Consider the following 27,960-nt stretch of genomic DNA (forward strand, 5'->3'; position numbering starts at 1 on the left):
TTCTGAAATTTCATCTGATGGTTTCTTTGAATCAGTACACCATACACACGATGTCTAGCCAGTGACAGCCACCTAGCTAAAACTGACGCGCCCCTACCAAAACGTCAAAACCGACGTAGCTAGCATTAGCATGAAGCAATAGATTTGTGCTACATTTTCCCATAAGAGACAATCAGCAGTTTATACTAGCTTTAATCTATTTGACCTAGAATTAATATAATCCCTATAGTTGTATTCTGACATTCAATGTGTTATTTGAACCCATAACGTTACACCACACACGATCTCTAGCCAGCTGACGGTCAGTTGGACGTGCACCCCATACTGAGCTGTCAAAAGCCACCCACACTCGTTTTCCGGATGAGCGCACACACACAGCATTGCTAGCTCATTAATAATATATATACTCACATGTTCAGGGTTTCTGGTTTTCTTTTATATTCCAGTATTGCGTGACTGTCCTGGTCAGGAAAGTTAAAATCTCAAATTGTATCCATCACCTTTGTTGGTGGAATATGTAATTAGTACAACAAGCTTTGACATACCAAACGTGTGCTCAATGTGTCTGCTTCAGTGCCATCATTACATGAATGCGGAAAAAACTGTTTTGCATGACTTCCACCAATTCCCGTGGTCTACATGATTAGTATCTATGCGGAACAAAGTTGCCATGTGAGGGTGTATTAGGACAGTCCAACCACGTCAACACTAGATCTTATTCCTGTCAATGTCCAACCATGCAATTTTTTTGTATTTGTAAGGAAAAATGAAAATGTAAGAGCCTTTTTGGGAGCAGGTATGAAATTAATAGATGAACTGAGTTATGACAGTGAAAATGATTATGATAATGTTTGCACAAGATAAAATCAACATTGATTATATCCTATATTATAGAATAACTGAAAAGGATTATGATCATATGTTTGAAAATGTCAGTATTAATTATTATCATCCATGACAGAATAGAATCATTAGGATGCAGGTCCCTGATTATTTGCTCTGTTTATTTCAGTTGAGTTTGAGGGCCACATTCCAACAAAGATTCCTGATCTACCCCCTTTAACTGAAGTCACAGTGTCAACACTACTTGAAGAAATAGAGAACCAGTGGGTGGTCTCTGACAGGTAATCATTTAATGTAATTCAAACAATTTCAGTGCTGCATTTCACATTTATTCCTATAACAAGACATAGGCTATTTGTCAAACAGTATGTAATGTCTCTATGTAAATGCAACTGGTATCTAAGTGGAAGACACACAAAGGATGCAGTTTCAACTTTGTTACACTGTCAGTAAGTACACTGCTCTTGAGTCTGATTGGTTAGATCAACTGGAAAGACATGGATAAGAAACATTTCAAACAAGTTTTTAAACAATGGGACCTGTTGGCAGGTCTAAAACTACTGTTCTATAGTCAGCTGATATTGATTTCCTTAATAATAAATTGAACTACAATGCAAGAATTCAGGGACACCTACTCTTCAATCAAATGTTTCAGGCCTAGATAATTACACACCCAGCACATCTTATTTCTCTACCAGCATGCGAACCGTGAAGATCCCTCAACTGCAACAGCTCTAGTTGTTTTAACCGATCAATGGATCAGGTCACTTGACCAAAATAAGCTGCTTCTTGATTTTAGTGCAACATTTGACCTTGTTGATCATATGGCTAATAGCTGAGGCCATTGAGGAGAGATGTTTTCTTAAACACTCACTGAGGTGTCACAGTCTACAGAATACCTGTTTTACTGTATGTAGTAAGGTAGCCTAAATATTTTATTAATGATGAAGATTTTGATGAGCAACACTGACATTAGCGGAAGGCTAAGGTCAAACAAATAACCTAAGTAAACCTGGATGCTAGTTGTGAAATCTAAAACATATTCAATTTGAAATAGGCAAAACACCTGTACTATGAATGGTCAACAATTTAATAAGAGCTAGAGCATTTTATTTTAATAAAACATTTGGTTACATGGATTCAATGTAAATATTACATATGACTGTGCTCAACAGGTTAAAAAAAAGGGAATTGTTCTAGCATTTGATTACACATGAGAGCTTCTGTGGGTAGTCATAGCAATGGGGCCTTCATTGTGACATCACAAGATTCTGATTCTGGGAGGTTAGCTGTTGCACAGACAAACAGAACAGTGCAAAGAGACTGATTCAACTAACCACTGACAGATTATTCATGTCCTATTTCATTAGCAAGAGAACACGCTGCTTACTTGAGAGGTAGGTTGTAATATAACTTACTGTTTAACTATGTTTCTGAAGAATAACTACTTTTTAAATGACTTGTGTACTAACATGACCCTTTAAGTAGGCCTGACATGCAATCATGGTGACAAGTGAAACTATTGACGAGAGACAGTTTGCTTGAATCAGTTTTTTTGTGAGAAAATTGTTCATCCTGACAACTGAGATGGCATGTTACAGTTGTTGTAGTCAGCCAGCCTAATGGCAAATACATTCTATTGATGAAAGAAAACCGCATCTCTGTGTTAATCCCCAACATACATTGTAATCAATTATCTCTATAAATATGTAACACAAGGGTAGGTTGTGTAAAAAACAAGTAGGCGAACTTGGCTAACTTGTAGTTGCTAATTTAAAAAAATATTCAGATTTTCTTGACTAAATGGTCATCCATTTCAAATGGTTGAATTGATAGACCTCATTAAATTGAGTTGCACTCAGAGGCACTCAAAGAGAAGACTGGAGTGATTCAAATAGATGAAACTGTACAACAAGTTTGGTCCATGATGGAAATAGTCACTTTCTTCCCCCAAAACCTTTTTGAATGATATTATATAAGTGATTAGTGTGGTTTGTGAGAACCAGGGCCAATATGGAGTGGCGTTACATGAGGGGGTTGAATAAGGCTCAATAGTAAGGTACAGAGAGAGCCTGAAGTTTGATTGTTAAAGTCTATGTTGTGCTTTCTCATCTCCAATGGCAACGCCTTGCATCACAATGAAGATGTCATGAAGGATATTGTGCACATAATGATAGGAACAGCCAAAATTGATTCATTTGAACTTGGTCGCTTTTCCAGTAGCCAACTTTTTACTAATAATTCAGATAGGCCTATTGCGTAATCATCTCTGGAATGGGATTGTCACTTGCTTAATTGTAAGTAAAGGGGAAGAAATGTGAGCACATCGTAAAGAGATGTATTATTCTTTGGTTAGCAACACACCACTTACTACAACGTTATGTATTTTCCAGACTTATTGTTAGCTAGGAGGAAGACATGGAGGATTCAACGCTGACACAGAGGAGGGCTGAGTGTCAGTTGAAGGATAGGGAGATCCAGACAGACTACATGATGGAGCTGGGAGCCAGGTTGGTTCTGGTGAGACAGATCCAGAGGGAGCAGGAGAAGGAGATGAAGAGGATTTGGTTTGAGACGAGGAAAATGCCAAGCCTGATTGAGGAGGTAACAAGACCAACTTTGACAAAGTCGACTAGAGTTCTGTTGAACAATATTGATTAAATCAAATATATGTCAATATACTGGCAAAATGTGCCATATGCCATTGAACGTAAGCTAACAGTATTTTGTCTGATAACTTTTCTTGTGTTGTATTGTGTATGTCTCTGAGTATTGTTATGTACATAGTCCTCAGTTCTTATGGTTGCCTTGTCTTTAAAAAAAATTAAATAACAAGACCAAGCGATCTCTCATAGACCTTCAAATCAGGATAATGTAGTTGTCTGACCTAGCTACCTTAAGTTGAATGCACTAACGGTAAATTGTTCTGGACAAAAGCTTCTGCTAAATGTCTAAAATGTCAAATGTTGTGCTGGGTGTAGTGCATGTATTTTTACACTTAGTTGACCCGTTAGCTAGAAGACCCAGGGTTGGTACAGACTGGTGCAGAGCATCTGAGAGGACACTAGATATATACAGTGTCTTAGGAAAGTATTCAGACACCTTTACTTATTCCACCTGTTGTTACTTTACATCCTCATTCTAAAATGGATTAAATAAAATAAAGATTCTCAGCAATCTACACATAATACCCCACAATTACAATGCGAAAAAACTGTGTTACATTTGTATTGAAAATGTATTACATTTAAAAACAGAAATACTTTATTTACATAAGTATACAGACCCTTTGCTATGAGTCTCGAAATTGAGCTCAGGTGCATCCTGTTTCCATTGATCGTCCTTTCGATGTTTCTACAACTTGATTGGACTTGTTGTAAATGAAATTGATATGACATGATTTGGAAAGGCACACACCTGTCTATATAAGGTCCCACAGTGGACAGTGCATGCCAGATCAAATACCAAACCATGAGGTAGAAGGGATTGTCCGTAAAGCTCCGAGACAGGATTGTGTCGAGAAACAGATGTCCGCAGCATTGAAGGTCCCCAAGAACACAGTGACCTCCATCATTCTTAAGTAGAAGAAGTTTGGAACCACCAAGACTCTTCCTAGAGCTGGACGCCCGGCAAGCTGAGCATTCGGAGGAGAAGGGTCTTAGTCGGGGAGGTGACCAAGAACCCGATAGTGACTGACAGAGCACAAGAGTTCCTCTGTGGAGATAGGAGAACCTTCTAGAAGGACAACCATCTCTGCAGCACTTCACCAATCAGGCCTTTACGGTAGATTTGCCAGATGGAAGCCACTCCTCAGTAAAAGGCACATGACAGCCCATTTGGAGTTTCCCAAAAGGCACCCATTGACTCTCAGACCATGAGAAACAAGATGCTCTGGTCTGATGAAACCAAGATTGAAATCTTTGGCCTGATTGCCAAGCGTCACGTCTGGAGGAAATCTGGCACCTACGGCACAGTCAAGCACGGTGGTGGCAGCATCATGCTGTGGGGATGTTTTTCAGCGGCGTGGACTAAGAGACTAGTCAGGATCGAGGCAAAGATGAACGGAGCACAGAGAGATCCTTGAAGAAAACCTGCTCCAGAGCGCTCAGGACCTCAGACTGGGGGCGATGGGTCACCTTACAACAGAACAACGACCCTAAGCACAAGCCAAGACAACGCAGGAGTGACTTTGGGACACGTCTCTGAATGTCCTTGAGTGGCCCAGCCAGAGCCCGGACTTGAACCGGATCGAACATCTATGGACAGACCTGAAAATAGCTGTGCCGCAACTCTCCCCATCCAACCTAACAGAGCTTGAGAGGATCTGCAGAGAAGAATGGGAGAAAGTCCCCAAACACAAGTATGCCGAGTGTGTAGCGTAATACCCAAGAAGATTCTATGCTGTAATCGCTGCCAACGGTGCTTCAACAAAGTACTGAATACGAAAGCATATTCCCATTATTTTTATTTTAAATTCATTTGGAACGATTCTGTTCTTGCTTTGTCAATATGGGGTATTTTGTGTAGATTGATGACTGAAAAAAAATATTTAATCAATTTTAGAATAAGTCTGAGGAGAAGAAGTGAAAGGGTCTGAATACTTTCCGAAGGCACTGTATATGTGATGTAAAAGTAAATAGAGTTCACTCATAAAGAATGTATGTACTGAATGTGATCACTTTCATCATGTCTGTTTCTTTTCTCCTGCAGAATGTGAGAGATGTGACCAAACGTCCACTCACTGAGTTCATGGCTCCCTGTATTGACTCCCTCCCACCACTGGCTTTCACCAATCGGAGGCCAATACCAACCATGTTGCATCCCCCCTCTCCATTGGTCATACGCACTCAGGATGCACAGCGATTCATTGTATTTTCCTACTTTGTCCCTGCTGAGTGCCCAGTTTCCACAGAGGCCACAGCAGATGTATCTGCTGGTAGAAGAGAGGACTTGTCGACAGATACACATCTTTCCTCAATGCTGCATCGATACCTGCCACACTTCTTTAACAATGACTCCATTCCACCACAGCAGACAGTAGAGGGAACCACTGAGGACTCAGATTCTCCAGTGGCAATATCTAATATCAAGGAAGAGGACAGATTCTATCCTTTCTCCCTCCCACCACTGGCTCAGCGGTTCATTGGCAATTCATTCAAAGTCCCGGAAACCTCCCAGCCTGCTGTTTCAGCCACGGAGTGCCGAGTTGCCACAGTGGACACTGCAGATACAGCCACTGTCAAGAGAGAGAACCGATGGGCAGCTACAATTCTTCCTTCAGTGCTGCCTCCATGCCTGCCACCAGTCGTTGACGATGACTTCATGCCTCCAGAGCACACAGTAGAGGAATCCTATGTGGTCTCATTTGCTACAGAGGCCACTTCAGGCACAGCTACTGTTGATGGAGTGGACAGATCAGCAGCTAAATGCCCTGTCCCAATGCTGCCTCCAAGTCTGCCACGTGTCTTTGACGACAAACTGCCAGGGGCGGCAGTAGAGGGAACCAACAAGTGTCCAGTTGCCAGTGAAACAACCAATGATGTGTCCACTCACCTCAAAGAGGACATGGGAGCTGATCAAAGCCCTCCTGACCCTGCAGCACTGCCTCCAAGCTCGCCATGTATCTGTGACTCTGACCACAAACTGACCAAGGAGGAAAAAGAGGATGTACCCGAGTCCTCCCTTGCCACAGAGATCGCTGTAGGCACATCCATTGTCCAGGGAGAGGACCTGGATAAATGCCCTGCTCCAAGGCTGCCTCCAAGCTTGTCACACGTTTTGGACAATGACCATAAGCAGCCAGAGGAGACGATAGAGGAAGCCACTGAGTGCTCAGTCGCCGCAGAGGCATCAGTTGCTAATAGAGAGGATCCATCAGCAGCCACAGGTCTTCCCTTAGTGCTGCCTTCAAGCCTGCAACTTGTCTTTGACAATGACTACAAACTACCAGAGGAGGCAGTAGAGGGCACCAGCAAGTGTCCAGTTGCCCGTGAAGCAGTCGCTTCCGTGTCCACTGTCCTCCAAGAGGAGTTTTTGGCTGAAAAAAGTCCTCCTGCACCCACAGCACTGTCTCTAAGGCTGCCCTGCACCCACAACATTGACCACAAACAGCCAGAGGAGACCGTTGAGAACACCACAGAGTGCTCAGTTGACATAGAGGAAAGTGCAGTTGCATCCACTGTCAAGAGAGAGGAAATGATGGGTGATAAAAGCCCTGTCCATGCACTTCCTCCAAGCCTGGCATGCATCCATGACAAGGACCCCAAGCAGCCAGATCAGAAAGGAAGGGGCACTACTGTGGAGGTGGATATCTGCCCTCACGCTCAACAGCTGGTCTCAGATGCTAACTTAACTCTGGCAACCCGCAATGATGAGCTGCCCAACCCTCTGATCTGCGTAGTCACTAAGATGCCTGTTAAAGTTGGAGCATCCATATGCAGGTCAGAGGATAAGGAACCCAGGCCCTGGACCCTGGAAGAGGTAAAGGTAGGTGTCGAATTTCACCTTACTACTTTACAGGGATGGTGGTCATTTCCATTTCAATTCAATGCGTTGAAGAGAATTGGAATCTTAGAGTCTTTTGATTGGAATTGAAATGGAATTGACCCCAACCCTGCTGCTCTTTGCTCATAGTATAAAACATCACCCCTCACTAGGGTTAGCATTTGTATTACTTTTAGTATGGACCCAGGAACATCTATAGATATTGTAAAATCTAATGGGGTGCCCCATGAGGCCATCATTGTATGTTGATCACTCAGTTGTGTATTGAATGTGCTACATTGGAACAATATTACATCTAGAGTCAATGTCTTCCTGTTAGGATCATTGGATAGGCATTGAAATTGAGAGTGAAGAGAGGAGCGTCACTGAGGAGGTGAGCCCGAGGGAGGGATTGAAGAGTGAGGCGGATTGTGCCCATTCCAAGTGCTCTATTGGGAAGGTTTCAACAGAGAGAGCAGAAACCATCCTGGGAAGAGTGGGCTTTCTGCTCATGAACCACATGCAGAAAATCCCGTTTTTGAAGATGGAGGAAAAAGAGAAAAATAAGAAACTGAATAAGAAGTTGAAAGATAAAGAGAGAAAGGAGATAAAACACAAGGAGGAGGAGCAAAAAAAGAGGGAGAAGAAAGAGATGAAGGAGAGAGAGAAAGAGCAGAAGAAAGTCATGAAGGCTGAGAAGAAGAGGGAGAAGTTAGAACAGAAAAAGAGAGAGAAGGAAAGAAAAGAGAAGGAAAAGGCAGAGAAAAAGAGGTTAGAGGGGCTGATGAAGATACATAATGACATGATGAAAGACAGAATTAAGAAAGAGAAGAAGTGTTCTGAGGAGCTGAAAAAGAGAGAGAAAGCTCAAGCTGCATTCTTGGAGATGGAGAGAAAGATTCAAGAAAAGGAGGAGAAGAAGAGAGAAAAGATGAGGAGAGAGGAGAGGAAGAGACTGGAGGAGAAGAAAAAGAGGGAACCAGCTGGAGGTGGAACTGAGACGGTGATAGAAGAGCAGGGAAGGGATGAAAGCTTGAAGATGGATGAGTAGACTGGGTAATAGAGAGTAGGGAGGGAGGGATATGGTATTTTTGCATGCGATGAAAGAACGAAGCATTTAAAAATAAAATAAAAAATGTTTACTCTGTTTGATTTTTGTTAAGGCATACTGTACAACACTGTATAAACACAAAATGTTGACTTTTCACACATCTGGGGAGTGTTTAATGATGAGGAGTTGAGGAAGAACAGGGGGGGAGTTGGAGGGTGGAGAGGAATATGATACAGAGGAATTTGATAGAAGGAATATGATATTTTATTTTATTTCACTCGGCATGTCAGTTCAGAACAAATTCTTATTTACAATGACGGCCTACCAAAAGGCAAAAGGCCTCCTGCGGGGATGGGGTCTGGGATTAAAAATAAATAAATAAACTTAAAACATAGGACAAAACACACATCACGACAAGTGAGACAACACAACACTTTAACCTCTTTCAGCTAGGGGGCACTATTTTTATGTTTGGAAAAAGAACGTTCCCAAAGTAAACGGCCTATTTCTCAGGCCCATATGCTAGAATATGCATATAATTGACAGATTAGGATAGAAAACACTCTAAAGTTTCCAAAACTGTCAAAATATGGTCTGTGAGTATAACAGAACTGATATTGCAAGCGAAAACCTGAGGAAAATAAAACCAGGAAGAGGCCTCTATTTTGAAAGCTATATGTTCCATAGCCTGCCTTCGCTCCATTTAAAGGGATATCAACCAGATTCCCTTTCCTATCGCTTCCTCAAGGTGTCAACAGTCTTTAGACATAGTTTCAGGCTTTTATTTTGAAAAATGAGCGAGCAAGATAACATCGCGTAGTGGATAGCTGGGTGTTCGCATGAGTTTTGCTTGCGCAACAGAGTGGTGCAGCCATTGACTCTCCCTCTCCTACTGAAAAAGAGACAGTGCCGGTTGATATATTATCGATTATATACTTTAAAATCAACCTGAGGAATGATTATAAAAAACTTTTGACATGTTTCTGTGGACATTACGGATACTATTTGGAATTTGTCTGCGTTGTTGTGACTGCTCGAGCCTGTGGATTTCTGAACACAACGCGCCAAACAAACTGAGGTATTTTGGATATAAAAATAATCTTTATGGAACAAAAGGAACATTTATTGTGTAACTTGGAGTCTCGTGAGTGAAAACATCCGAAGATCAAAGGTAAGCAATTAATTGTATTGCTTTTCTCATTTTCGTGACCAAGCTACTTTGATGCTAGGTGTCCATAATGTTTTGTCTAGTGATCGATAAACTTACACAAACGCTTGGATTGCTTTCGCTGTAAAGCATATTTTCAAAATCTGACACAACAGACGGATTAACAAAAAGCTAAGCTGTGTTTTGCTATATTGTGATTTCATGAATATAAATATTTATAGTAATATTATTTGAATGTGGCGCTCTGCAATTCAGCGGTTGTTGATGAAAATTATCCTAACGTTAACGGAATGGGTAGCGTCAATTAGTTTTTAACAAGGTAGGCCAGTTGAGAACATGTTCTCACTTACAACTGCAACCTGACCAAGATAAAACAAATCAGTGCGACAAAAACAACACAGAGTTGCACATGGGTTAAACAAACGTACAGTTAATAGCATAATAGTAAAAATCTATGTTCAGAGTGTGCAAACGTAATAATATTAATGAGGTAAGGCAAAAAAATAGGCCATAGAGGCGAAATAACTACAAATTATCATTAATACTGGAGTGATAGATGTGCAGAGTATCATGTGCAAGTAGAGATACTGGGGTACAAAAGAGAAAAATAAATAAATAACCGATTATGATTTTTCAACACCAATACCGATACCAATTATTGGAGGACCAAAAAAGCCGATACCGATTAATCGGCCAATTTTTTATTTATTTTTTGAAATAATGACAATTACAACAATACTGAATGAACACTTATTTTAACTTAATATAATACATCAATAAAATCAATTTAGCCTCAAGTAAATAATGAAACATGTTCAATTTGGTGTAAATAATGCAAAAACAAAGTGTTGGCGAAGAAAGTAAAAGTGCAATATGTGCTATGTAAGAAAGCTAAAGTTTCAGTTCCTTGCTCAGAACATATGAAAGCTGGTGGGTTCCTTTTAACATGAGTCTTCAATATTCCCAGGTAAGACGTTTTAGGATGTAGTTATTATAGGAATTATAGGACTATTTCCCTCTATACCATTTGTATTTCATTAACCTTTGACTATTGGATGTTCTTATAGGCACTTTAGTGTTGCCAGTGTAACAGTATAGCTTCCATCCCTCTCCTCGCTCCTCCCAGCAACACAACGACAACAGCCACCATCAAAGCAGCGTTACCCATGCAGAGCAAGAGGAACAACTACTAGAAGGCTCAGAGCGAGTGACGTTTGAAACGCTATTACCGCGCGCTAACTAGCTAGCCATTTCACTTCGGTTACACCAGCCTCATCTCGGGAGTTGATAGGCTTGAAGTCATAAACAGCGCAATGCTTGACGCACAACGAAGAGCTGCTGGCAAAACGCAAAGAAAGCCTGTTTGAATTAATGTTTACGCGCCTGCTTCTGCCTACCACCGCTCAGTCAGATACTTAGATACGTGTATGCTTGTATGCTCAGTCAGATTATATGCAACGCAGGAAACGCTAGATAATATCTAGTAATATCATCAACCATGTGTAGTTAACTAGTGATTATGATTGATTGTCTTTTATACGATAAGTTTAATGCTAGCTAGCAACTTACCTTGGCTTACTGCATTCGCGTAACAGGCAGTCTCCTTGTGGAGTGCAACGAGAGAGAGGCAGGTCGTTATTGGGTTAACTGTAAGGTTGCAAGATTGAATCCCCCGAGCTGACAAGGTGAAAATCTGGAGTTCTGCCCCTGAACGAGGCAGTTAACCCACCGTTCCTAGGCCGTCATTGAAAATAAGAATGTGTTCTTAACTGACTTGCCTAGTTAAATAAAGGTAAAAAAATATATATATATATTTATTTTTATAATCGGCGCCCAAAAATACTGATATACTATGATAAAAAAATTACAGACCTCTACATGCTTTGTAAGTAGGAAAACCTGCAAAACAGGCAGCTTATCAAATACTTGTTCTCCCCACTGTATATGAAATATGTACAAATAAACGAGGAAAGCGAATATTTTCACCGGACAAGACAAGAAAACACACCTCCGACTGCTACGCGATCTTGGGACAGTCTCTGCCCAACGAGAGAACTAAGACGACAACATAGCATGGCAGCAACACATGACAACACAGCATGGTAGCAACACAATATGACAATAACATGGTAGCAACACAACATGGCAGCAGCACAACATGGTAGCAGCACAAAACAGGGTACAAACATTGTTGGGCAGGGACAACAGCACAAAGGGCAAGAAGGAAGAGACAACAATACATCACGCAAAGCAGCCATAGAGGAAATATGATAGAGGAATATAATACACAGAATATGATAGAGGGGAATATGATATAGATTATTATAATACAGGGGAATATGATAGAGAGGGAAATGATGGAGAGGAAAAAGATAGCGGGGAATATAATACACAGAATATGATGGAGGGGAATATGATAGCGGAGAAAATTATTGAGGGGAATATGATGGAGGGGAATGTGATATAGGGGAATATAATACACAGAATATGATAGAGAGGAATATGATGGAGGGGAATATGATAGCGGAGAAAATTATTGAGGGGAATATGATGGAGGGGAATGTGATACAGGGGAATATAATACACAGAATATGATAGAGGGGAATATGATGGAGGGGAATATGATAGCGGAGAAAATGATTGAGGGGAATATGATGGAGGGGAATGTGATATAGGGGAATATAATACACAGAATATGATAGAGAGGAATATGATGGAGGGGAATATGATATATATTATTATAATACAGGGTAATATGTTAGAGAGAATATAATAGAGAGGAATATGATAGCGGAAATATTATAGAGGGAATATGATCAGTGGCGATTTGAACTTGTAAATCTTGGCGGGGAAATAAAAAATTGTGTGGGATGAATGCCAACAAAGCCACTATACTACACAACAAAAGCATTTCGCTACACTCGCATTAACATCTGCTAACCATGTGTATGTGACAAATAAAATGTGATTTGATTTGATAAACAATATATTAATTGCCCTATAACGTGACAAACAGTGCCCACAAACTGTTATAGCCTACATAAAGCTGTCCCAACAGCAGAGTCCCAACACCTTACCACTGCTACACCTGGCTATCAGCTATAGCCTTGTCTGGCAGCGAAATAGTTCCTTCATCCAGTGAGGAACATGGGCTACTAGCAGCTTACTACACAACATACACTTAGTGTTCATTTCTTAGCTACAGTATACAGTTCTCCCTGCCTAATTAAATCAATTATGAATCATACAAGACATTTTTGGACTCAACTTGTTGTGCTGTGCTCACTTGAACAGGAAGGTGGTGCAGCGGTCCTTCGTGGGCAAATTTTGTCATCAAACTTTGTAATCAAGGTCTGGCATTCTCTGGATTCATGGTACTTTTAAGACAACTGGGAACTCAACAAAAAAAGCTTGAATCATGATTATGTCAGTGATCTTCAGGTCGTAGCTCTTTAAAGAGCTCTTTTTCCTAGCCACCGTGCTTCTACACCTGCATTGCTTGCTGTTTGGGGTTTTAGGCTGGGTTTCTGTACAGCACTTTGAGATATCAGCTGATGTACGAAGGGCTATATAAATACATTTGATTTGATTTGATTTAAAGAGGCCCGAGTTCCAAATTTACAATTCCGAGCTGGATGAAAAATGAAAACGTATTTTCCAAGTCGTAGCTCCTTTTTCCCGAGTTACCAGTTGTCTTGAACTTACTAAACTTACTTGATGTCAGCTTTGCACACACTTGGCATTCTCTCAACCATCTTCACCTGGAATGCCTTTTCAACAGTCTTGAAGGAGTTTGCTCATATGCTGAGCACTTGTTGGCTGCTTTTCCCAAGCAATCTCACTTGGGATGAGGTCGGGTGATTGTGGAAGCTGGATCATCTGATGCAGAACTCCATCACTCTCCTTCTTGTTCAAATATCCCTTACACAGCCTGGAGGTGTGTTGGGTCATTGTCCTGTTGAAAACAAATTATTAGTTCAACTAAGCGCAAACCAGATGGGATGGCGGATCGCTGCAGAATGCTGTGGTAGCCATGCTGGTTAAGTGTGCTTGAATTCTAAATAGATCACAGACAGTGTCAACAACAAAGCAACCCCACACCATCACACCTCATCCTCCATGATTCACGCTGTGAACTACATATGCGGAGATCATCCGTTCACCTACTCCGCGTCTCACAAAGACACGGAGGTTGGAACCAAAATCTCAAATTTGGACTGATCTGACCAAAGGACAGATTTCCACCAGTCTACTGTCTATTGCTTGTGTTTCTTGGCCCAAGCAAGTCTCTTTTTATTATTGGTGTCCTTTAGTAGTGATCTCTTTGCAGAATTTTGACCATGAAGGTCTGATTCACGCAGTCTCCTTTGAAAAGTTGATGTTGAGATGTGTCTGTTACTTGAACTTTGTGAAGCATTTATTTGGTCTGCAATTTATGAGGCTGGTAACTCTAATGAACTTATCCTCTGCAGCAGAGGTAACTCTGGGTCTTTCTTTCCTGTGGTGGTCCTCATGAGAGCCAGTTTCATCATATCGCTTTATGGTTCTTGCGACTGCACTTGAAGAAACTTTCAAAGTTCTTGAAACTTTCCTGATTGACTGATCTTCATGTCTTAAGGTAATGATGGACTGTTGTTTCTCTTTGCTTATTTGACCTGTTCTTGCCATAATATGGACTTGTTAATTTTCTCCAAATAGGGCAATCTTCTGTAAACAACCCCTACCTTGTCACAACACAATTGATTGATTCAAACGCATTAAGGAAAGAAATTCCACAAATTAACTTTTAACATGGCACACGTGTTAATTAAAATGCATTCCAGATGACTAGCTCATGAAGCTGGTTAAGAGAATGCCAAGAGTGTGCAAAGCTGTCATCCAGGCAAAGGGTGGCTACTTTAAAGAATCTCAAATATAAAATGTATTTTGTAGCACTTCTTTGCTTACTACATGATTCCACATGTGTTATTTCATAGTGTTGATGTCTTCCCTATTCTGCCCTCCCAAGCAAAAAGGCAGTAACTGCTCATTTGGTCAAAAAATTAGTTCATGTCATTTTTGTTAGATTAAATGCATGCTTAATCATGTGGACAAGTATCCTGCCTCTATTGTATTGTGTTTTGGAGAAAATGGGGTTTACCTTTGTATCATATAATTTTATTCTGTGATGCAATCGAACCTGTATGACACTGACTGACACCTACACACACATACCTTGCTAATCTAGGGGTACAACTCCATGGAACAGCATTCCCGGGGGTTAAATGATGGTTGAACTTGCTCTGAAACGCCGACATCCAGACAGACACTGGTAAGAACTAGCCAGCTAAGTAGATCTGACATCAAAATGAATTAGCTAGCTAGCAAGCTAAGCTAGCTAGCGAGCATAGACTAACAATGCTACCTGCTCTCATAAAATATCTGCAATTGGTACTAACGTCAATCTATTAGCCATATAATTAATGAATTATATTCTGAAATTTCATCTGATGGTTTCTTTGAATCAGTACACCATACACACGATGTCTAGCCAGTGACAGCCACCTAGCTAAAACTGACACGCCCCTACCAAAACGTCAAAACCGACGTAGCTAGCATTAGCATGAAGCAATAGATTTGTGCTACATTTTCCCATAAGAGACAATCAGCAGTTTATACTAGCTTTAATCTATTTGACCTAGAATTAATATAATCCCTATAGTTGTATTCTGACATTCAATGTGTTATTTGAACCCATAACGTTGCACCACACACGATCTCTAGCCAGCTGACGGTCAGTTGGACGTGCACCCCATACTGAGCTGTCAAAAGCCACCCACACTCGTTTTCCGGATGAGCGCACACACACAGCATTGCTAGCTCATTAATAATATCTATACTCACATGTTCAGGGTTTCTGGTTTTCTTTTATATTCCAGTATTGCGTGACTGTCCTGGTCAGGAAAGTTAAAATCTCAAATTGTATCCATCACCTTTGTTGGTGGAATATGTAATTAGTACAACAAGCTTTGACATACCAAACGTGTGCTCAATGTGTCTGCTTCAGTGCCATCATTACATGAATGCGGAAAAAACTGTTTTGCATGACTTCCACCAATTCCCGTGGTCTACATGATTAGTATCTATGCGGAACAAAGTTGCCATGTGAGGGTGTATTAGGACAGTCCAACCACGTCAACACTAGATCTTATTCCTGTCAATGTCCAACCATGCAATTTTTTTGTATTTGTAAGGAAAAATGAAAATGTAAGAGCCTTTTTGGGAGCAGGTATGAAATTAATAGATGAACTGAGTTAGGACAGTGAAAATGATTATGATAATGTTTGCACAAGATAAAATTAACATTGATTATATCCTATATTATAGAATAACTGAAAAGGATTATGATCATATGTTTGAAAATGTCAGTATTAATTATTATCATCCATGACAGAATAGAATCATTAGGATGCAGGTCCCTGATTATTTGCTCTGTTTATTTCAGTTGAGTTTGAGGGCCACATTCCAACAAAGATTCCTGATCTACCCCCTTTAACTGAAGTCACAGTGTCAACACTATTTGAAGAAATAGAGAACCAGTGGGTGGTCTCTGACAGGTAATCATTTAATGTAATTCAAACAATTTCAGTGCTGCATTTCACATTTATTCCTATAACAAGACATAGGCTATTTGTCAAACAGTATGTAATGTCTCTATGTAAATGCAACTGGTATCTTAGTGGAAGACACACAAAGGATGCAGTTTCAACTTTGTTACACTGTCAGTAATTACACTGCTCTTGAGTCTGATTGGTTAGATCAACTGGAAAGACATGGATAAGAAACATTTCAAACAAGTTTTTAAACAATGGGACCTGTTGGCAGGTCTAAAACTACTGTTCTATAGTCAGCTGATATTGATTTCCTTAATAATACATTGAACTACAATGCAAGAATTCAGGGACACCTACTCTTCAATCAAATGTTTCAGGCCTAGATAATTACACACCCAGCACATCTTATTTCTCTACCAGCATGCGAACCGTGAAGATCCCTCAACTGCAACAGCTCTAGTTGTTTTAACCGATCAATGGATCAGGTCACTTGACCAAAATAAGCTGCTTCTTGATTTTAGTGCAACATTTGACCTTGTTGATCATATGGCTAATAGCTGAGGCCATTGAGGAGAGATGTTTTCTTAAACACTCACTGAGGTGTCACAGTCTACAGAATACCTGTTTTACTGTATGTAGTAAGGTAGCCTAAATATTTTATTAATGATGAAGATTTTGATGAGCAACACTGACATTAGCGGAAGGCTAAGGTCAAACAAATAACCTAAGTAAACCTGGATGCTAGTTGTGAAATCTAAAACATATTCAATTTGAAATAGGCAAAACACCTGTACTATGAATGGTCAACAATTTAATAAGAGGTAGAGCATTTTATTTTAATAAAACATTTGGTTACATGGATTCAATGTAAATATTACATATGACTGTGCTCAACAGGTTAAAAAAAAGGGAATTGATCTAGCATTTGATTACACATGAGAGCTTCTGTGGGTAGTCATAGCAATGGGGCCTTCATTGTGACATCACAAGATTCTGATTCTGGGAGGTTAGCTGTTGCACAGACAAACAGAACAGTGCAAAGAGACTGATTCAACTAACCACTGACAGATTATTCATGTCCTGTTTCATTAGCAAGAGAACACGCGGCTTACTTGAGAGGTAGGTTGTAATATAACTTACTGTTTAACTATGTTTCTGAAGAATAACTACTTTTTAAATGACTTGTGTACTAACATGACCCTTTAAGTAGGCCTGACATGCAATCATGGTGACAAGTGAAACTATTGACGAGAGACAGTTTGCTTGAATCAGTTTTTTTGTGAGAAAATTGTTCATCCTGACAACTGAGATGGCATGTTACAGTTGTTGTAGTCAGCCAGCCTAATGGCAAATACATTCTATTGATGAAAGAAAACCGCATCTCTGTGTTAATCCCCAACATACATTGTAATCAATTATCTCTATAAATATGTAACACAAGGGTAGGTTGTGTAAAAAACAAGTAGGCGAACTTGGCTAACTTGTAGTTGCTAATTTAAAAAAATATTCAGATTTTCTTGATTAAATGGTCATCCATTTCAAATGGTTGAATTGATAGACCTCATTAAATTGAGTTGCACTCAGAGGCACTCAAAGAGAAGACTGGAGTGATTCAAATAGATGAAACTGTACAACAAGTTTGGTCCATGATGGAAATAGTCACTTTCTTCCCCCAAAACCTTTTTGAATGATATTATATAAGTGATTAGTGTGGTTTGTGAGAACCAGGGCCAATATGGAGTGGCGTTACATGAGGGGGTTGAATAAGGCTCAATAGTAAGGTACAGAGAGAGCCTGAAGTTTGATTGTTAAAGTCTATGTTGTGCTTTCTCATCTCCAATGGCAACGCCTTGCATCACAATGAAGATGTCATGAAGGATATTGTGCACATAATGATAGGAACAGCCAAAATTGATTCATTTGAACTTTTTACTAATAATTCAGATAGGCCTATTGCGTAATCATCTCTGGATTGGGATTGTCACTTGCTTAATTGTAAGTAAAGGGGAAGAAATGTGAGCACATCGTAAAGAGATGTATTATTCTTTGGTTAGCAACACACCACTTACTACAACGTTATGTATTTTCCAGACTTATTGTTAGCTAGGAGGAAGACATGGAGGGTTCAACGCTGACACAGAGGAGGGTTGAGTGTCAGTTGAAGGATAGGGAGATCCAGACAGACTACATGATGGAGCTGGGAGCCAGGTTGGTTCTGGTGAGACAGATCCAGAGGGAGCAGGAGAAGGAGATGAAGAGGATTTGGTTTGAGACGAGGAAAATGCCAAGCCTGATTGAGGAGGTAACAAGACCAACTTTGACAAAGTCGACTAGAGTTCTGTTGAACAATATTGATTAAATCAAATATATGTCAATATACTGGCAAAATGTGCCATATGCCATTGAACGTAAGCTAACAGTATTTTGTCTGATAACTTTTCTTGTGTTGTATTGTGTATGTCTCTGAGTATTGTTATGTACATAGTCCTCAGTTCTTATGGTTGCCTTGTCTTTAAAAAAAATTAAATAACAAGACCAAGCGATCTCTCATAGACCTTCAAATCAGCATAATGTAGTTGTCTGACCTAGCTACCTTAAGTTGAATGCACTAACGGTAAATTGTTCTGGACAAAAGCGTCTGCTAAATGTCTAAAATGTCAAATGTTGTGCTGGGTGTAGTGCATGTATTTTTACACTTAGTTGACCCGTTAGCTAGAAGACCCAGGGTTGGTACAGACTGGTGCAGAGCATCTGAGAGGACACTAGATATATACAGTGTCTTAGGAAAGTATTCAGACACCTTTACTTATTCCACCTGTTGTTACTTTACATCCTCATTCTAAAATGGATTCAATAAAATAAAGATTCTCAGCAATCTACACATAATACCCCACAATTACAATGCGAAAAAACTGTGTTACATTTGTATTGAAAATGTATTACATTTAAAAACAGAAATACTTTATTTACATAAGTATACAGACCCTTTGCTATGAGTCTCGAAATTGAGCTCAGGTGCATCCTGTTTCCATTGATCGTCCTTTCGATGTTTCTACAACTTGATTGGACTTGTTGTAAATGAAATTGATATGACATGATTTGGAAAGGCACACACCTGTCTATATAAGGTCCCACAGTGGACAGTGCATGCCAGATCAAATACCAAACCACGAGGTAGAAGGGATTGTCCGTAAAGCTCCGAGACAGGATTGTGTCGAGAAACAGATGTCCGCAGCATTGAAGGTCCCCAAGAACACAGTGACCTCCATCATTCTTAAATAGAAGAAGTTTGGAACCACCAAGACTCTTCCTAGAGCTGGACGCCCGGCAAGCTGAGCATTCGGAGGAGAAGGGTCTTAGTCGGGGAGGTGACCAAGAACCCGATAGTGACTGACAGAGCACAAGAGTTCCTCTGTGGAGATAGGAGAACCTTCCAGAAGGACAACCATCTCTGCAGCACTTCACCAATCAGGCCTTTACGGTAGATTTGCCAGATGGAAGCCACTCCTCAGTAAAAGGCACATGACAGCCCACTTGGAGTTTCCCAAAAGGCACCCATTGACTCTCAGACCATGAGAAACAAGATGCTCTGGTCTGATGAAACCAAGATTGAAATCTTTGGCCTGATTGCCAAGCGTCACGTCTGGAGGAAATCTGGCACCTACGGCACAGTCAAGCACGGTGGTGGCAGCATCATGCTGTGGGGATGTTTTTCAGCGGCGTGGACTAAGAGACTAGTCAGGATCGAGGCAAAGATGAACGGAGCACAGAGAGATCCTTGAAGAAAACCTGCTCCAGAGCGCTCAGGACCTCAGACTGGGGGCGATGGGTCACCTTACAACAGAACAACGACCCTAAGCACAAGCCAAGACAACGCAGGAGTGACTTTGGGACACGTCTCTGAATGTCCTTGAGTGGCCCAGCCAGAGCCCGGACTTGAACCGGATCGAACATCTATGGACAGACCTGAAAATAGCTGTGCCGCAACTCTCCCCATCCAACCTAACAGAGCTTGAGAGGATCTGCAGAGAAGAACGGGAGAAAGTCCCCAAACACAGGTATGCCGAGTGTGTAGCGTAATACCCAAGAAGATTCTATGCTGTAATCGCTGCCAACGGTGCTTCAACAAAGTACTGAATACGAAAGCATATTCCCATTATTTTTATTTTAAATTAATTTGGAACGATTCTGTTCTTGCTTTGTCAATATGGGGTATTTTGTGTAGATTGATGACTGAAAAAAATTATTTAATCAATTTTAGAATAAGGCTGAGGTAACAAAATGTGGAAGAAGTGAAAGGGTCTGAATACTTTCCGAAGGCACTGTATATGTGATGTAAAAGTAAATAGAGTTCACTCATAAAGAATGTATGTACTGAATGTGATCACTTTCATCATGTCTGTTTCTTTTCTCCTGCAGAATGTGAGAGATGTGACCAAACGTCCACTCACTGAGTTCATGGCTCCCTGTATTGACTCCCTCCCACCACTGGCTTTCACCAATCGGAGGCCTATACCAACCATGTTGCATCCCCCCTCTCCATTGGTCATACGCACTCAGGATGCACAGCGATTCATTGTATTTTCCTACTTTGTCCCTGCTGAGTGCCCAGTTTCCACAGAGGCCACAGCAGATTTATCATTTATCATTTATCATTTATCAGATTTATCAGATTTATCATCGCAAACGGAACATTTTGAGCTCCTGGGCTACAATATCCAGACCCACGACCGGTCCATTGATGTCACCGCATGAAGAGGAATAAACAGACTCCCCCCATCGCGACGTCCCCAAAGGCTAACTCTCTAGCCCTTGCTATCTCCTTGCTTGCAAATTCGGCCTGCTAACTGCTAGCTTGTTTAGCCCGGTCCGCTAACTGCTACCGTGTTTAGCACCGTCTACTAACTGTTAGCTTGTTAGCACAGGCCTGCTAACCATCTGAATCGCCGCGTCCCAAACACTCACTGAACCCATATTTACTTTCTATCCCTTTTCGATTTTTTATTTGTTTATACCTTCCGGTAACCTGCCTCACCCAATGTGATACGGAACCGCTATTATCTTTACATTTTTAGAACACACTCAAGAACCTTCAGAAGCTAACCAGCTAACTGGCTACAAGCTATTTAGTCATTGTTAGTTTTCTAACCTGGATAACACTCGCCAGTCCAGCTTCCCTGCCCCATCCACCGCTGCCCCTTGGACACTGATCACTTGGCTACATAGCTGATGCATGCTGGACTGTCCATTAATTCACGGTAATCCATTCTGCTTGTTTATGTTTTATCTGTCGGCCCCAGCCGCATTTAGGCTCTGTGTGTAGTTAATCCGACCCTCTCTGCCTAATCAATCGCCATTCTACCTGCTGTTGTTGTGCTAGCTGATTAGCTGTTGTTGTCTCACCTACTGTTTTAGCTAGCTCTCCCAATTCAACACCTGTGATTACTGTATGCCTTGCTGTATGTCTCTCTCAAATGTCAATATGCCTTGTATACTGTTGTGCAGGTTAGTTATCATTGTTTTAGTTTATAATGGAGCCCCTAGTTCCACTCTTTATACCCCTGATACCTCCTTTGTCCCACCCCCCACACATGCGGTGACCTCACCCATTACAACCAGCATGTCCAGAGATACAACCTCTCTCATCATCACCCAGTGCCTGGGCTTACCTCCGCTGTACCCGCACCCCACCATACCCCTGTCTGCGCATTATGCCCTGAATATATTCTACCATGCCCAGAAACCTGCTCCTCTTATTCTCTGTCCCCAACGCCCTAGGCGACCAGTTTTGATAGCCTTCAGCCGCACCCTCATACTACTCCTTCTCTGTTCCGCGGGTGATGTGGAGGTAAACCCAGGCCCTGCATGTCCCCAGGCACCCTCATTTGTTGACTTCTGTGATCGAAAAAGCCTTGGTTTCATGCATGTCAACATCAGAAGCCTCCTCCCTAAGTGTGTCTTACTCACTGCTCTAGCACACTCTGCTAACCCTGATGTCCTTGCCGTGTCTGAATCCTGGCTCAGGAAGGCCACCAAAAATTCTGAGATTTCCATACCCAACTATAACATCTTCCGTCAAGATAGAACTGCCAAAGGGGGAGGAGTTGCAGTCTACTGCAGAGATAGCCTGCAAAGTAATGTCATACTCTCCAGGTCCATACCCAAACAGTTCGAACTACTAATTTTGAAAATTACTCTCTCCAGAAATAAGTCTCTCACTGTTGCCGCCTGCTACCGACCCCCCTCAGCTCCCAGCTGTGCCCTGGACACCATTTGTGAATTGATCGCCCCCCATCTAGCTTCAGAGTTTGTTCTGTTAGGTGACCTAAACTGGGATATGCTTAACACCCCGGCAGTCCTACAATCTAAGCTAGATGCCCTCAATCTCACTCAAATCATCAAGGAACCCACCAGGTACAACCCTAACTCTGTAAACAAGGGCACCCTCATTGACGTCATACTGACCAACTGGCCCTCCAAATACACCTCCGCTGTCTACAACCAGGATCTCAGCGATCACTGCCTCATTGCCTGTATCCGCTACGGAGCCGCAGTCAAACGACCACCCCTCATCACTGTCAAACGCTCCCTAAAACACTTCTGTGAGCAGGCCTTTCTAATCGACCTGGCCCGGGTATCCTGGAAGGACATTGACCTCATCCCGTCAGTTGAGGATGCCTGGTCTTTCTTTAAAAGTAACTTCCTCACCATTTTAGATAAGCATGCTCCGTTCAAAAAATGCAGAACTAAGAACAGATATAGCCCCTGGTTCACTCCAGACCTGACTGCCCTCGACCAGCACAAAAACATCCTGTGGCGGACTGCGCTAACATCGAATAGTCCCCGCGATATGCAACTGTTCAGGGAAGTCAGGAACCAATACACACAGTCAGTCAGGAAAGCTAAAGCCAACTTCTTCAGGCAGAAGTTTGCATCCTGTAGCTCCAACTCCAAAAAGTTCTGGGACACTGTGAAGTCCATGGAGAACAAGAGCACCTCCTCCCAGCTGCCCACTGCACTGAGACTAGGTAACATGGTCACCACCGATAAATCCATGATTATCGAAAACTTCAACAAGCATTTCTCAACGGCTGGCCATGCCTTCCGCCTGGCTACTCCAACCTCGGACAACAGCTCCCCCCCCCCCGCAGCTACTCGCCCAAGCCTCTCCAGGTTCTCCTTTACCCAAATCCAGATAGCAGATGTCCTGAAAGAGCTGCAAAACCTGGACCCGTACAAATCAGCTGGGCTGGACAATCTGGACCCTCTATTCCTGAAACTATCCGCCGCCATTGTCGCAACCCCTATTACCAGCCTGTTCAACCTCTCTTTCATATCGTCTGAGATCCCCAAGGATTGGAAAGCTGCCGCAGTCATCCCCCTCTTCAAAGGGGGCGACACCCTGGACCCAAACTGTTACAGACCTATATCCATCCTGCCCTGCCTATCTAAGGTCTTCGAAAGCCAAGTCAACAAACAGGTCACTGACCATCTTGAATCCCACCGTACCTTCTCCGCTGTGCAATCTGGTTTCCGAGCCGGTCACGGGTGTACCTCAGCCACGCTCAAGGTACTAAACGATATCATAACCGCCATCGATAAAAGACAGTACTGTGCAGCCGTCTTCATAGACCTTGCCAAGGCTTTCGACTCTGTCAATCACCGTATTCTTATCGGCAGACTCAGTAGCCTCGGTTTTTCGGATGACTGCCTTGCCTGGTTCACCAATTACTTTGCAGACAGAGTTCAGTGTGTCAAATCGGAGGGCATGCTGTCCGGTCCTCTGGCAGTCTCTATGGGGGTGCCACAGGGTTCAATTCTCGGGCCGACTCTTTTCTCTGTATATATCAATGATGTTTCTCATGCTGCGGGCGATTCCCTGATCCACCTCTACGCAGACGACACCATTCTATATACTTCCGGCCCGTCCTTGGACACTGTGCTATCTAACCTCCAAACGAGCTTCAATGCCATACAGCACTCCTTCCGTGGCCTCCAACTGCTCTTAAACGCTAGTAAAACCAAATGCATGCTTTTCAACCGTTCGCTGCCTGCACCCGCACGCCTGACCAGCATCACCACCCTGGATGGTTCCGACCTTGAATATGTGGACATCTATAAGTACCTAGGTGTCTGGCTAGACTCTAAACTCTCCTTCCAGACCCATATCAAACATCTCCAATCGAAAATCAAATCAAGAGTCGGCTTTCTATTCCGCAACAAAGCCTCCTTCACTCACGCCGCCAAACTTACCCTAGTAAAACTGACTATCCTACCGATCCTCGACTTCGGCGACGTCATCTACAAAATTGCTTCCAACACTCTACTCAGCAAACTGGATGCAGTTTATCACAGTGCCATCCGTTTTGTCACTAAAGCACCTTATACCACCCACCACTGCGACTTGTATGCTCTAGTCGGCTGGCCCTCGCTACATATTCGTCGCCAGACCCACTGGCTCCAGGTCATCTACAAGTCCATGCTAGGTAAAGCTCCGCCTTATCTCAGTTCACTGGTTACGATGGCAACACCCATCCGTAGCACGCGCTCCAGCAGGTGTATCTCACTGATCATCCCTAAAGCCAACACCTCATTTGGCCGCCTTTCGTTCCAGTTCTCTGCTGCCTGTGACTGGAACGAATTGCAAAAATCGCTGAAGTTGGAGACTTTTATCTCCCTCACCAACTTCAAACATCTGCTATCTGAGCAGCTAACCGATCGCTGCAGCTGTACATAGTCTATTGGTAAATAGCCCACCCATTTTCACCTACCTCATCCCCATACTGTTTTTATTTATTTATTTTTATTTTTCTGCTCTTTTGCACACCAATATCTCTACCTGTACATAACCATCTGATCATTTATCACTCCAGTGTTAATCTGCATAATTGTAATTATTTGCCTACCTCATGCCTTTTGCACACAATGTATATATAGACTCCCCTTTTTTTTCTACTGTGTTATTGACTTGTTAATTGTTTACTCCATGTGTAACTCTGTGTTGTCTGTTCACACTGCTATGCCTTATCTTGGCCAGGTCGCAGTTGCAAATGAGAACTTGTTCTCAACTAGCCTACCTGGTTAAATAAAGGTGAAATAAAAAAATAAATAAAAATAAATCTGCTGGTAGAAGAGAGGACTTGTCGACAGATACACATCTTTCCTCAATGCTGCATCGATACCTGCCACACTTCTTTAACGATGACTCCATTCCACCACAGCAGACAGTAGAGGGAACCACTGAGGACTCAGATTCTCCAGTGGCAATATCTAATATCAAGGAAGAGGACAGATTCTATCCTTTCTCCCTCCCACCACTGGCTCAGCGGTTCATTGGCAATTCATTCAAAGTCCCGGAAACCTCCCAGCCTGCTGTTTCAGCCACGGAGTGCCGAGTTGCCACAGTGGACACTGCAGATACAGCCACTGTCAAGAGAGAGAACCGATGGGCAGCTACAATTCTTCCTTCAGTGCTGCCTCCATGCCTGCCACCAGTCGTTGACGATGACTTCATGCCTCCAGAGCACACAGTAGAGGAATCCTATGTGGTCTCATTTGCTACAGAGGCCACTTCAGGCACAGCTACTGTTGATGGAGTGGACAGATCAGCAGCTAAATGCCCTGTCCCAATGCTGCCTCCAAGTCTGCCACGTGTCTTTGACGACAAACTGCCAGGGGCGGCAGTAGAGGGAACCAACAAGTGTCCAGTTGCCAGTGAAACAACCAATGATGTGTCCACTCACCTCAAAGAGGACATGGGAGCTGATCAAAGCCCTCCTGACCCTGCAGCACTGCCTCCAAGCTCGCCATGTATCTGTGACTCTGACCACAAACTGACCAAGGAGGAAAAAGAGGATGTACCCGAGTCCTCCCTTGCCACAGAGATCGCTGTAGGCACATCCATTGTCCAGGGAGAGGACCTGGATAAAAGCCCTGCTCCAAGGCTGCCTCCAAGCTTGTCACACGTTTTGGACAATGACCATAAGCAGCCAGAGGAGACGATAGAGGAAGCCACTGAGTGCTCAGTCGCCGCAGAGGCATCAGTTGCTAATAGAGAGGATCCATCAGCAGCCACAGGTCTTCCCTTAGTGCTGCCTTCAAGCCTGCAACTTGTCTTTGACAATGACTACAAACTACCAGAGGAGGCAGTAGAGGGCACCAGCAAGTGTCCAGTTGCCCGTGAAGCAGTCGCTTCCGTGTCCACTGTCCTCCAAGAGGAGTTTTTGGCTGAAAAAAGTCCTCATGCACCCACAGCACTGTCTCTAAGGCTGCCCTGCACCCACAACATTGACCACAAACAGCCAGAGGAGACCGTTGAGAACACCACAGAGTGCTCAGTTGACATAGAGGAAAGTGCAGTTGCATCCACTGTCAAGAGAGAGGAAATGATGGGTGATAAAAGCCCTGTCCATGCACTTCCTCCAAGCCTGGCATTCATCCATGACAAGGACCCCAAGCAGCCAGATCAGAAAGGAAGGGGCACTACTGTGGGGGTGAATATCTGCCCTCACGCTCAACAGCTGGTCTCAGATGCTAACTTAACTCTGGCAACCCGCAATGATGAGCTGCCCAACCCTCTGATCTGCGTAGTCACTAAGATGCCTGTTAGAGTTGGAGCATCCATATGCAGGACAGAGGATGAGGAACCCAGGCCCTGGACCCTGGAAGAGGTAAAGGTAGGTGTCGAATTTCACCTTACTACTTTACAGGGATGGTGGTCATTTCCATTTCAATTCAATGTGTTGAAGAGAATTGGAATCTTAGAGTCTTTTGATCGGAATTGAAATGGAATTGACCCCAACCCTGCTGCTCTTCGCTCATAGTATAAAACATCACCCCTCACTAGGGTTAGCATTTTAATTACTTTTAGTATGGACCCAGGAACATCTATAGGTATTGTAAAATCTAATGGGGTGCCCCATGAGGCCATCATTGTATGTTGATCACTCAGTTGTGTATTGAATGTGCTACATTGGAACAATATTACATCTAGAGTCAATGTCTTCCTGTTAGGATCATTGGATAGGCATTGAAATTGAGAGTGAAGAGAGGAGCGTCACTGAGGAGGTGAGCCCGAGGGAGGGATTGAAGAGTGAGGCGGATTGTGCCCATTCCATGTGCTCCAATGGGAAGGTTTCAACAGAGAGAGCAGAAACCATTCTTGGAAGAGTGGGCTTTCTGCTCATGAACCAAATGCAGAAAATCCCATTTTTGAAGATGGAGGAAAAAGAGAAAAATAAGAAACTGAATAAGAAGTTGAAAGATGAAGAGAAAGAGAGAAAGGAGATAAAACACAAGGAGGAGGAGCAAAAAAAGAGGGAGAAGAAAGAGATGAAGGAGAGAGAGAAAGAGCAGAAGAAAGTCATGAAGGCTGAGAAGAAGAGGGAGAAGTTAGAACAGAAAAAGAGAGAGAAGGAAAGAAAAGAGAAGGAAAAGGCAGAGAAAAAGAGGTTAGAGGGGCTGATGAAGATACATAATGACATGATGAAAGACAAGATTAAGAAAGAGAAGAAGTGTTCTGAGGAGCTGAAAAAGAGAGAGAAAGCTCAAGCTGCATTCTTGGAGATGGAGAGAAAGATTCAAGAAAAGGAGGAGAAGAAGAGAGAAAAGATGAGGAGAGAGGAGAGGAAGAGACTGGAGGAGAAGAAAAAGAGGGAACCAGCTGGAGGTGGAACTGAGACGGTGATAGAAGAGCAGGGAAGGGATGAAAGCTTGAAGATGGATGAGTAGACTGGGTAATAGAGAGTAGGGAGGGAGGGATATGGTATTTTTGCATGCAATGAAAGAACGAAGCATTTAAAAATAAAATAAAAAATGTTTAC

The 27,960-nt window shown here is 42.4% G+C and overlaps 2 protein-coding genes across 2 annotated transcripts; both read left to right on the top strand.

The window, feature by feature from the left end:
• The first annotated feature begins 2,142 nt into the window (after positions 1-2,142).
• On the top strand, positions 2,143-27,959 carry LOC118941115 (uncharacterized). The gene is made up of 5 exons (XM_090207991.1): positions 2,143-2,240; positions 18,230-18,440; positions 20,558-20,775; positions 25,257-26,814; positions 27,152-27,959. Exons 2-5 carry the CDS (start codon positions 18,255-18,257, stop codon positions 27,866-27,868), a joined length of 2,679 nt encoding a protein of 892 aa, XP_090064117.1. The 5' UTR covers positions 2,143-2,240; positions 18,230-18,254; the 3' UTR covers positions 27,869-27,959.
• Positions 2,996-8,468, top strand: LOC110496918 (uncharacterized). Its single transcript, XM_090207992.1, has 3 exons — positions 2,996-3,447; positions 5,554-7,329; positions 7,667-8,468. Exons 1-3 carry the CDS (start codon positions 3,262-3,264, stop codon positions 8,375-8,377), a joined length of 2,673 nt encoding a protein of 890 aa, XP_090064118.1. The 5' UTR covers positions 2,996-3,261; the 3' UTR covers positions 8,378-8,468.
• Position 27,960: the final 1 nt, after the last annotated feature.

Source organism: Oncorhynchus mykiss, chromosome 18, assembly GCF_057628025.1.
Source record: "Oncorhynchus mykiss isolate SJ-2025 chromosome 18, ASM5762802v1, whole genome shotgun sequence".
NCBI classification, from domain to species: Eukaryota; Metazoa; Chordata; class Actinopteri; order Salmoniformes; family Salmonidae; genus Oncorhynchus; species Oncorhynchus mykiss.

Coding starts and splice junctions, on each gene's coding strand:
- LOC110496918 (XM_090207992.1), top strand. CDS start 3,262: ATGGAGGATTCAACGCTGACACAGAGGAGGGCTGAGTGTCAGTTGAAG. Junction 3,448..5,553: donor TGCCAAGCCTGATTGAGGAG/GTAACAAGACCA, acceptor TTTCTCCTGCAG/AATGTGAGAGATGTGACCAA. Junction 7,330..7,666: donor GGACCCTGGAAGAGGTAAAG/GTAGGTGTCGAA, acceptor TCTTCCTGTTAG/GATCATTGGATAGGCATTGA.
- LOC118941115 (XM_090207991.1), top strand. CDS start 18,255: ATGGAGGGTTCAACGCTGACACAGAGGAGGGTTGAGTGTCAGTTGAAG. Junction 18,441..20,557: donor TGCCAAGCCTGATTGAGGAG/GTAACAAGACCA, acceptor TTTCTCCTGCAG/AATGTGAGAGATGTGACCAA. Junction 20,776..25,256: donor ACAGAGGCCACAGCAGATTT/ATCATTTATCAT, acceptor AAATAAAAATAA/ATCTGCTGGTAGAAGAGAGG.